Genomic DNA, 12,550 nt, shown 5'->3' with positions numbered 1-12,550 from the left:
TGCAAAAACATTAGCTAGTTTAGGAACCCCTGAAATGTGTATTAAATGTGCTTTAGTAACTTAATTTAAAAATCTATCAAAACTGTAGTTAAGTTCAGTAATTTTATTTTTTGTATCAGGATATATAGCAACACATGCACAATTTCTGATTGGTAGTGATCCACGATAACCAACTGGATAATTTGGATCTTTGCTTTAAAAGGCACTCAATTATCTTACAAAAGAAATATGTTATTTTTATCAATTCTCCAGAATATTTTTTCTAAAAAATTTATTTACTTCTTTATTGAGTTTTAACAGTAATAAAATTTGATATCATTGGTCATCAATTTCAATTAACAACTATGACCGATATAGCTTGGTTGCAATTATCTTCATAAAAATGAAACAAAACAACAATATAAAAAAATATATTTTTTTATTTATTCTTCTTTTTTAACGGATCTGTTGAATTTCTGAAAAAATAAATAAACAATTATATCAGAAGACACTGGATCACTATTCTCACCGAAACTCATTCACGCTACATTCACACCACATTTATAACAAACATTAACATCATAAATATATATAATAATAACAATAGTTTAAAAATCATAAATACACTGAGATTTCATCAATAATATATCACAGGCAGGCTTTCTCCTATGTAAATGCAAAGGATTGATAAATGGAAGGATGGATGATGAATAAAGAAATTATGTTAATAAAATTTTTTCCTCAGATGAATGATAATGTACATGGAAGTGAATACCAAGTGAGCAGTGGTATAAAAAAATATCTATAAAATACTTTCTTCTTTTGAACGAAACTTTGAAATAAATGTTAAAAAAAAAATGACTAGCAATAATACAATTACTGGTAATATATTTATAGTGACCTTTGAACTAATCCTAGTTGTGTTTTTCCAGTGATTATGAATAGCACTAAAAACATAAATATTGAATTAAAAATATCGCACAATTAAAGAAACTAAAATTGTTCATAATATTCGAAATTAAAAACATGAAATGGAATTCAAGATTGGCCCATTTCAATCAATATTGATGCTGTTATCTTGCCATAAAAATATGAGATCCTAATATCCAATATATAAGACACAATGGCGTGTACCCTATGGTTTCGAGCGCCATTTGTAATGAACAAAGACAAACATATATCCTACAAGTCAATGAGGAAGTTATTATTAATGGCTGATTCACAAACGACAAAATAATAATTAAAAAACCTGTAGAATGGACTTGGTAGACGTAAAAGGTGGCTGTCTAATTTGGACTGTTCGCATATTTCAACGAACATAATTGATTAGAAATTACAATATTTTTCTTTACAAATGAATATAAATCACTTTACATACATTCATATTACATTAATATGTGCTTTTAGAACCATTTTCATCTATTTTAAGGTTCAAAAGATTAGAGTCATACGTCCTTTAAGATTTTTAATGCTCATTAAAACTTTTAAAAAAATTATTCTTAAACATCAGTAACGATGGTGGTAATATACTAGTCTTCATGACATAATTATCAGAATAAATTTTAAGTAATTTGGTCTAAAGTTGAATTATAAAAATATCTACAGTAATATTCATTAAAAATAAAAAGTAAATGTCACATCTTACCTGACTAACAACACAGTTATATCTGTTTTAACATATATATATTTTTACAGGATTTCGATTAACTTAATCGGCATTAGTAACATTTCATTATTTTATACTATTATGTTCGACAGTAAGTCTTGAATATATGAACATAAAATAATGCAATAACCGCTTCTACATAGAAAAACAAAACCAATTCATATCTGGTCTCAATTTTAAGTGGATTATTGATTGTTGCTTCTTGACTATAGATTTATTCGCATAAAGGAATTAAAAGAATATTGCACAAGGTAAACAAATTTTACTATGTAAATGCGGTAAGCTTTAACAATTTGTTCAAATTTAACTGAAAAAGAAACAATTTAAATCCTCCAAATGCACCATATATTTATTATCATAATTTGACACACATACATGATCAACTCTATACAAAACAAAAATCAACATATACAATTTAATAAACATCACAAATTTAATCATTTTCTGTCATAAGATGTTAGTAAAACATAGCAATCAGTATGAACAGTTAAAAGAATATACATATTTTGAAATGTATTTTTTTTTTGAAAATGAGCACTTCCATTTACATACTAGGAGGTATCATGGGCTTTTTTCATCAAAGACGTCGTCCTTGTGCTAAGTACATATAAAAATGTTGTCCAACTAAAGAGGGGAAAGGTTGCACAGCACGACTTTTGTTATCAAATGAGGAGGATGGATGAATGCCAAACTTGCTTGGTTCCTGCCGTTTCCTCTCCTAAAGATCTGTCCCCAAATAAGCTCACTGTAAACTCTATTTTGAATTGGGAATCTCTTGTTCTTGTGTGTAACAAATAGCTAGAGCATCAACACAGCACAAGTAGAATCAACCGTAAGTTACAATGGCTACCTGTTTAATACACTACCATTGTAAATATATAGATGTTCTAGTCAATGGGAATCAACTGTATTTAGCTATACACTGTATGTATAATTATATATGTACATGTAATGAAACACAAATCATATATTTTATAAGTTAAAATGTTAATACATATTAATGGCAAGTTTATTTGCATTTGATTATGTATTATTAAACAGACAGAAGACAGTAAAAAATTCCTGTAAATTGAAATCATTCACATTCCTAATATTTGAAGTCAACCCCAACCCATGTAAAAATATGGCTTCTTCTCGGTTCAACAGATATTGTGCAAAAAAGAGTCTGTTCTATAAGCACTGCTCTTTATTATTTAAAACCAGAAAAAGGTCAGTAAGGTGGGGTATCTCAAGTGTGTAGTGACATAGGTTTTCCGTGACTGGAAAAAAAGATCTAACATGTAGATATAGTATACATGTACATACATGTCCGTCTTGAAATTCTTGGAAAAATTATTTCAAAAACATTTAGTTATGTTATGGATCTAATCAGAACACATTTTTCAGATGGAATATATTTCAGGCAAGATGATCTTAATATCAAACCTATCAAAAGCAGTTGAATTAACCAAATTTCTCTTTATCTTTCTGAATTTCAGCTTGTCTTTTCAATATGGCCGCATTTTTCTCTTTTATCATCTGAATACGTTTTTCTAAAGCATCATCAGGTCCATCTGAAATATATAATTATAATTAATATATAATATGTGTTTCATAACAAAAACATAATCATACATGGTTCATTCTTCTTCAACTCACCTCAAAGGTTGTTGCATATTTATTCTTTTGTAGGTAACAGGAGCATAAAGACATCTAGACAGACAACCTCAGAAATCGTTCTAAGTTTCCAGCCACTTGAATGATAATATTAGTGCCTTAGTATAAATGTCCACAAGATCTTTCAAATTAATCGAAGGCCATAACATTGACAGTAATCTATATCTAATTATCAAATCTATGCCTTGATTATTAGGGAGAGCAAAGCAAACAACTATTCATTATTGAATCAAGTTTTTGATGACTGGGTGTCATTATGACTAGACTACATACACCACACAAGAACTTCTACACATTCTGACTAGCTAAATACAAGTCATGGAGATGCCAATGTCATCAAGGCACAGTGTGCAAAAATGGCAAATTTTTACATTTGGCATGTCAGACATTATGTTTAATGACAATAAAGAGGAATGTGTCAAATAAGAGTAATTCTTATGTTGATTTTGACACCAAAAATGGGAGATCATGTTACATTAGATACAGGATGTAGTCAGTGCTTTCTCTGTATTATACCGTCTTCATTAGCCCAATTGGTACAGGGGTTTGGGTGACCAAATGGTTAAAGCGTGCATGTTGATTCAGAAAGTCAGTCATTGAGCTGAGTGACAATGAGTAGGGTCGCTTGTCGAACCATGTGGGTTTTCTCTGGTTTCCTCCCATTGCTAAAGACCCCTAAGCGAATGCAAATTATTTAAATAAAATTGAACCATGTTAGTCCCGAAATGCCTTGAGTTGAGTGGAAGTTAAACCCTATTTTTCTCTCTCCAATCGGTGCAGAAATGTAGAACTTTAAACCCCAGTCCATTTCATTTCATATCTATTCATTATACATGACAGTTTTAAATACAATGTGTACTTTACCTTGTAATTCCGTCGTTTGATCTTCATCAATAACCGATCTTTTTACTCTCTTTCTTTTTTTATCTTCTGATCTAGGTCTACTTTTTCTAGATTCATATGATGAATCATTGTCTTTAGTAGTTAACTTCACAACTTTAGAGTCATAATACTCAGGAGATGAATCTCTCTTAGAAACTTTCACAAAGTCATCTGATTTTATTGATAGAGACATGAGACTTGGCACTTTTCTACCCAAACGTTCATGAACAGATGGCTTCGGTGGAGATTCACTATTGCTATTTTTATCTTGGACTGTGATACTTAGGCTGTTACGCCCATCTTCACGGAATACAGCTTTACGAGATAAGTTTTTTCTATTTCTTACACCCTGAAGTAGCTCAGAGGCATCTCTGATATCCTCGTTTTTAGGTTTTTTAGTGAAAGGGAGATTATCATCGGCTATCACTTTCCTCTTAATTTTAAGAATTTTATTTCTATCTCTATCTTGTCTTGGTGACTTTGATCCCCTTTCTGATCTTTCTACTTTTCTCATAGGACTAGTCTCCTCAATGTTCTTATTCAACAGAACAACACTAACAAGCTTTTTATTCTTGCACTTCTCGTCGGAATCACTGTCATCCGAGGCAGATTTTTGAGTGACATCAGTTTTTCGATAATTTGTGGCATCAAAGCCTCTATCTATATTGTCTGAGTAAATATGACTATAATTTCTATTAGTTAAATGACTAGATTTATTTTTACTGGTTCCATTCTCACCCTTCTCATGTTTAAGTTTAGTGATATTTCTGTCTTCACGAGGTTTTCTATCTTCACGAGGTTTTCTGTCCAGGTGTACATTTTCTCTCGTAGTCTCCACTCGTTTACGAATTTCTGCGTGTTTATTTTGGTTTTGTTCCTTGCGCCACGATCGATCTTCATCATCACTACTATCATTATCACTAACTGATGACACTGAACTTTCACTATCACTATTTTCATTTTCCTTTGATTCTCTCGATTTGCGCTTTTCTTGAGTTCTGTTAACTTTAGGTTTACCACTTTTAATTAAGGGCTCAGACTTTTCTGTGTGTGTTTTCTCTTTTGATTTCGATCGGCGTGTTATACCTTTTAAAGAAACGGTTTTCTTAATAGGCACAATCTCTCTATTTTCAAACTTGGCTCGCCTTGCCTCAATTTTTTTGCGTTCTTCACTCGTCAAGATACGTTTTTCTCTACGTCTACTTGGTGACCGACTTGTTGATCGTCTTAAAGCAGGAGATCGTTTGCGTCTTGTGTCTGGTGATTTGCTATGTCTGGGTGATAGGGATCTTCTATGTCTGGGTAATAATGGAGATCTGCTATGTCTGGATGATGGTGATCTGCTATGTTTGGATGATGGTGATCTCCTACGTCTGGGTAATGGTGATCTGCTATGATTGGGTGATGGTGATCTTCTACGCCTGGGTGATAGTGATCTTTTACGTCTGGGTGATGGTGATCTTTTACATCTGGGCGAAGGTGATCTTTTACGTCTGGGTGAGGGTGATCTTTTACATCTGGGTGAAGGTGATCTTCTGCCAGAAGAAGATTTATATGGGGAATATGGCTGTTTGTGTTGAGATAACCGTGAAGGAGATCTAGATGAGGACGGTGAAATGGATCTTGGTGATTTCCGCTTTGAAAGAGGGGAATCTTTATTCGATTTCTCTGATGAGGTGACATCGGGTAATGAACTTTTTCTTGCTGCTTCTTGTTTTTGACGTTTTTCCTTTATGGTCTGTAAAGCATTTAGAGTTTTTTGTAAGTCATTTTCAAGAGTACGCTTCAGTTCAAGTTTTTCTATTTCGCTCTTATTAGTTTTTGTAATCTCAGACACTTTAGAAAGGGAAGAAAGAGCAGTTTTGCCTTCTTTTGAGGCCTTAGGAACTTGATTTTCATCACTACTGCCTTCGTCAGACCAAGAACGTTTATTTTTGGATTTTGGAAGAGTATTAGTCACAGTATCACTGTCGCTGTCAGACCAACAATTACTTTCTTTCTTAACCGGTTTATTTCTACACATATTGGTCAGCGTAGGTATGGGCTTTGCCTCAATTTTCGTAACAGTTTTCTTTTTAGGAACCTCAATTGTTTGTTTTTGCAGAGGTTCAACTACTTGTTTTTTAGGGGCTTCAGCTGTTTCTTTCTTCTGAGGAAGATTTATAGTAGCAGATTGTTTCGGCAATTCTGGGGACAGTTTTTTTTCTTCTTTCACAACCTCCTTTGTATCTGCTTTTTTCACTGAATCATTCAATATATTGTCTATTTGCGTTTCTATATCACTTTCCAAATCAAAATTATCTGAATCAGAACCAATGTCACTTTTATGTACAGGTGATAAAACTTTCTCTTTTTCTTCTTCCTCTGAGTCACTACTGCTACTCGAGTAATCTGAGCTTTCACTATCACTTGTATCAAATCTTGAAAATTTACTTGAAGCTGAAAGCATAAAAAAAATAATTTTAGAACAAAATTCAAAGCCATTACTGGCAGTCAATATTTAGGAGACACAGTCTATTACTTTTGTAACCTGCAGTGGCTCAGGGAGTAAAATGCTGGCTTGCTAATCCTGAGGTCAAGGGTTAGATAGATCCCCATGTTGAACAAGAAAGTTTCTGTTTGCCAGTGGTGCAGGAGTAGCAAAGAACAGTGTACGAAAACTGAGATCCCATGTACACATTGGCATGAGCGCAAAAGAACTCTTGACAGTTGGAATTCGAAATAAAGAGTAGGCCATGCATCTTCATTAGAACAGCTGGAGCAGAAAAGCAGGATACTAAACCCCATTTCATTTCAATTACTTTCTTGAACATCTGATACCACTTACCACCTGGCTCATCTGTTTGCAGGGATGGCGGTTGTGGTGGATTCAAGTAGCTGAAAGTTTGATTCATTTAGAATTTTTGATGTTTCAATTTGCACCTTGTGCACTTGCTGTTTTTGTATGAAGGAGATATATTTAAGTAAATAAAACGGGTTAATTCAGTTTGAATAATATAGCCTTTTGAGTCCTTTTAAACATTGTCCATTTCAACTATTTGAACCTAACCTGCGTGATACCTATTGAAATTACAAATTCAGATTCAATTTCAATGTTGGATTGGCAATAAATCCGAAAATTCTACATCATTTTAGTGTCTGGATAACCATATTAATATTTTTTTTTATATTCTAATAGCAGGTCACTCACTCATTCTACAGTAACTCAGAAAAGTCCAGCATTCTTTTACGAACAGATCAATATTGCAGACATACTAGGTCATTTCGGGACTAACATACTATGTTCCTTTAATACATGTATATACTGTTGTTATTGTTTTTTTTTTTTTAACTCTACTAAGTTTTTTTTAGGGCAGTTAAATTATTACTTTGGCCACCAATTAAGTTTTACATTGAGAATACTCTAATTATGAATCAACTAAATGCAATTTAACCTTTTTCTTTCTTTGGTTGTTCAACAGTAACTGGTCTTGTGTCCGAGGCACACCATTTGTCTTGTGGACGAATCAACATGGGTTTATTTGTTGTGGTAGTGGTGGTAGAGATTCTTGGTGTTTCTTTAACAGGTTGTTCCATAGGTGCCGGGTTAATAACAATGAGGTTGCTATTACGGGCAGGTCTACCACGAAAACCACCCTGATTAAAATTGCCATGAAAATTTGACTGTGCATATTTTGGCGAATTAGAATGGGGATTATTCCATGGAGAGCTTGACTGAAATTTTAAAAAAAAGTTAATGATTAAGTAAACTGTACGATTCATTAATGGAGCATTATGGGAGTTGACAGTTCTCGCTATAATAGTTAAAAAATAGATAATGTAAAGAGAATATGCTGAAAATTTCAGTCAAATTGCTCCACTCAGAACCGAGCTATTAGTAATTGAATTTTAGACCTAGTCTTGATCATCATTACTAAAGTTGGTATAATAAAAAAAACAAAGTCTTGATCATCCATTTTCACGTTAAATCATCAAATCCAGTAAATATCGCAGGCTAGCAATGGTATCGAGAGTGGATTATAGTCTGGATAAATTAATTTTAATGTCTAATTAATTATTTAGATAACATTTCAGGCCTACAGAAAGACCTGCAATAAGCAGATTTAGCTCTTGCATGTATGTTTAAATTAAATTTTGTTTACAATCTATACTGGATTAAATTTTATCCAGCAACAGAGAAACTACTCAAATACAGTCGCACCATTGTGCCTTTCTTGTAAATCATTGTTTTGTTTTTCATTTAGAGTGAATACTGTGAAGCCTATATCATTATAGACCAGGCACTGTACAGCACAGTGGACGCTTACTGCTGGGCCCCGGATCAATTCACTTGATTTGATATTTGTTGTTTATTGCTTGTAATTTCTGTGTAATTGTGTCTTGCCCCAGGTTTGTCTTTTCAGTTTAGATTGTGTTTAGTGCGGTCCCCCTGCACTCACTATTAAAATTTTAGCTACATTTTTAACTTTTGAGACACTAAGTTTTTCTTGGCCATTCTAACAACAATTCCTTGGTATACTGTATTTACTGTGTATTGGATTAGAATTTAGTTTGAATGAAAGATAACAATATGGAAGCATACAATTTTAAGAATATACTAGAAGAATGCCCTGCTTCGCTCGGGGGTCATAACCCCGAAACCGGAAGTGGTAGACTAACGCTACCTGGCCTATGTTACTCCCCGGTCCGAGCTACCCCTATACCCCAAATTTCAGACTCGGGGCAGACCTAGTGTAGCGTAAACCCCGAACAGACAGACAAACAGACAAACGACAGTCACAAATATTAGTATATATCAACCCTATATCAGACAATGAAAACATTAGGCTCAAAGGATAAGTCCAGTCATGGCTGATTCTTATAGTCTATTAATCATTATCCCGTATTGAAATAGTTTTAGTCATGTTGAACCTGAAGAACAAATCTGTGATGTTACGAAGGTAACTGTCATCCATTGTGAACAAAGCAGTGCACATGCTAACCCACGATAATAATAAATTTTTGATTTAAAGGAAAATATTGATGTCAGTCCTTATCACATGATAGAACTGGTTAAACACGTTCCAAATATAATTTTAACACAGACTCATCAGTTTATTTTGTATAGGCCATGGGTTGTTCTTTCGGTTTTCCATTGTACAAACTATTTTAATAGTAGATAATGAATAATATATAAAGAATCTTCAACTGGTGTAATTATCCTTTAATATAGATGAAAGAGAGAGAGAGAGAGAAATGGGGTTTAACGTCCACTCAACACAGACTAGGTCATTTCGGGACTAACACATGGTTTAATTTTATTTCAATAATTCGCTTGTGCGTAGGGGTCTTTAGCAGTGGGAGGAAACCGGAGGACCCAGAGAAAACCCACGAGGTTGGACAGGCAACCCGACGCCTTGTCATGTACAACAGGGGATTCGAAACTATGTCAGTTGACTCAATGACAGGCCTCGTGATACAGCGCGCACGAGCTAACCATTCGGCCATCCAACCCCCCACTAATATAGATGAGACACAATGTAGGTACCATTACTTGCTGTACTTGAGTTACAATCGCATGTTGTTGTTTGGTAGGTAAAACTGCATCTCTAAAAGATACCACTTCTTCAGGTGGTTTCGGTTCTTCTGCTGCTAGTTTCTACAAACAAATATAAGTTTTTATTAATCATACAAGTATATAATCATATAAGTCAATGTTATATCATGAATAAACACGACATAACATGTTCAACGGAATAAGCTCCTATGCACAACAGAATGTGGGGAAAAGGTCAATCAAATGAGCATACAGTCCTCAGTGGCATAATGTACATGTTCACTCGCACAAACAATAACAGGAATCATGTACCAGTATTATGTATTTCTGAGAGATACAAGGATAGATTCTACAGATTTTTTATTAAGTACTGTAATCAACAATGGGTATGCATTCATTACAGTATGTACAGTTACTTGGTTGGTCAAATATAGTATTTTCAAGTGACTATGTCTGTGTCCTGTGGTCTACCACTGGATAGCATCATTATGATATTTGAGTTTTCTAATTTCTGTATAAATGGGGAAAGTTTATCAAAATACAAATTTCCATTAATGTAAACTGGCTAGATGCACCTCTGATAATCTCCTTTAAGCTTATAGATTAATCATAGCTTTCTATTATTCTATTATGTTCTTCTACAAACAATAAAACACCCAAACTTAACATGTAATAATCCAAATGAAAATAAAAGTGGTTCAATAAATATCTGAAAATACCCACATTTTTCATCGACTGTAGGACAGCTAATCGCAGTGCATGGAGCTCTTCATCCTGAAAAAACAAAAATTCAAATACCAGTACTTGTATAGTCTGCACAGCAGTTAATTCAAAGAGCATAGACATGGCAAGGGTTCTATTCATCAGCTAACAGTATTGTAGTAGCAGGATTTACCCAAATCTACCATTATTTTCGTTTGTGTTTCTAGTACCGGTAATTTATTTTCAAATAAATTCATCCTTTTTTAATATATTACTAATAATATTACGGAAAATAACTGTTATCAAAGAATTGTAAGTGCAGCTAATGTTTTATCATTTGGAGGTCCTTTTAATAATCATGTGTGTGTGTCATGCTAAATATTTTCTTTCGTGTTTTGAATTGGTCTAATTTAAATAAATTTGAAAAGCTATTTTTTTTTTCTTTTCAAACAGACACAAAGAAACACATATTTACATGTCTTTGTGTGTGTGACCCTTGCTTCGTACTTTATGATGAACGGTAAATATTTCCTGCATACTTGCGTCTTATTTTATAAAATCATTTTGGGGTTCTTAACTACATGACATGTAATTTGACTTTTGTGTTCAACTGATTCTCAAGTCCCAACTGTCGTTCACTCAAATCTGAAACGTCACCTAGGCCTACCCAATTCCGAAATGTCGAAGACATATTTTTTGAAGCATGCAATACAAAATGTTTTGTGGGACTGTGTAACGGCGTAATGTAAATAAATGTGGTAGCAGGTCATTTCATCCCACTACCAGTTCATCCCGGGCTGTTTCATCCCAAATTTACACGGGTCCTTTCATCCCACTTATATCGAGTCGTTTCATCCCACAAATTTAAAAACCGGTATTACATGAATTTTTAATATTTTATTTATACATTAATACCAATAACAATATGTCAATGCAATTTTATCATGAATAGTTGGTTTCACTATAAACAGGATTGCCAGTGATAGAACAGATCAAAGAATAAAATTGCAAGTAGCCACTATTTCAACACGTGTTATCTTGAGATGTTCAGTCTACCTGGCGCCTCAAATAACCCAACGTTAAATGAAAGCATGCAATGTCCACCTTACAACAAGTTCCATTGATTTACGATTTATTTTATCATTTATCACACAGTTTAAACCACAATGTGTTACGATTCACATTTTGGTATTCTAAATGAATTCTTTTATTTGGAATTGTTTAGTTTCATTTCGTGTACGGAAATTAAATCAACGATTAGTTTTAAAATTAATTATCAATCTAATTTGTCTTATTTAAAAGGGGCTCCTGCGCAATTAAGCTGTCAATATGTAATTATAAAATACCTTTTTATAAAGAAGATAAATGATGTTAGACATCATAAACTAACAAACAATACATACGAGTATACTTATTACAAAAACATCGGTGAACTAACAATACGAATAAACAATACGAATATTATACAGCGGTGAACTAATCTCGGTCATGATTGGTAATCAACAAAATTCGACTAGTATAGTAGTAAAACTTATTCATTCCATACATTGTTTATTTAACAATAAGTAAGTGTTTAACAGTTTATTTAACGATAAGTACAACTCAGTTAATTGACTGCTATTATAATAACAAGGGGGATGAAACAGCCCGATAAAAAATTAGGTTGGGATGAAACAGCCCCGGGTGAAACGGTTGTGGGATGAACTGACCCGCATCCAATGAATGTTACTGGACCGAAACATCATGTAATCATTTCAAACAGGGTCAACTTTTTAAATAACTTTAATTAAGTAGTTCATTTATATGGTACAAAAACAATTCAATTTTTATGGTGGCTCAACCTCTGACATTAAAAAAAGTCAGAACTTCCGCCTTTGTCCTAAGTCGGCTAAGTCAGTGACCGAAGTTCATTTCTTTTCTCAGCCAATTTGTTTGTATCTCCAGACATTTAAAGCTATAGAAAGACATTTTCATATAATTATTCTGAGAACATTGTGCCATAGTGAACAATGTTTCACAAAATGAGTACTATTTCTAAATTAAGGGAATGAAGGGTGTATTTTACAATTTTTTGCCCTAAAAAAGCTAAAAAATTTACCTCATCGTCGGACGCCATTTTTAAGTATGAA

The 12,550-nt window shown here is 33.3% G+C and overlaps 1 protein-coding gene across 1 annotated transcript; it reads right to left on the bottom strand.

Annotated features, from left to right (window-relative positions):
- Window positions 1-401: 401 nt before the first annotated feature.
- Window positions 402-12,542, bottom strand: LOC126810442 (serine/arginine repetitive matrix protein 2). Its single transcript, XM_050535515.2, has 6 exons — window positions 12,520-12,542; window positions 10,443-10,493; window positions 9,711-9,821; window positions 7,618-7,897; window positions 4,166-6,622; window positions 402-3,198 (listed from the first exon to the last, which is right to left on the bottom strand). The coding sequence occupies exons 1-6, from the start codon at window positions 12,535-12,537 to the stop codon at window positions 3,089-3,091; spliced, it is 3,027 nt and encodes a 1,008-aa protein (XP_050391472.2). The 5' UTR covers window positions 12,538-12,542; the 3' UTR covers window positions 402-3,088.
- Window positions 12,543-12,550: the final 8 nt, after the last annotated feature.

This window comes from Patella vulgata, chromosome 2, assembly GCF_932274485.2.
Source record: "Patella vulgata chromosome 2, xgPatVulg1.2, whole genome shotgun sequence".
NCBI classification, from domain to species: domain Eukaryota; kingdom Metazoa; phylum Mollusca; class Gastropoda; family Patellidae; genus Patella; species Patella vulgata.
Note: the sequence above shows the minus strand (reverse complement) of the source record. Positions and strands in the feature narration are given on the sequence as shown.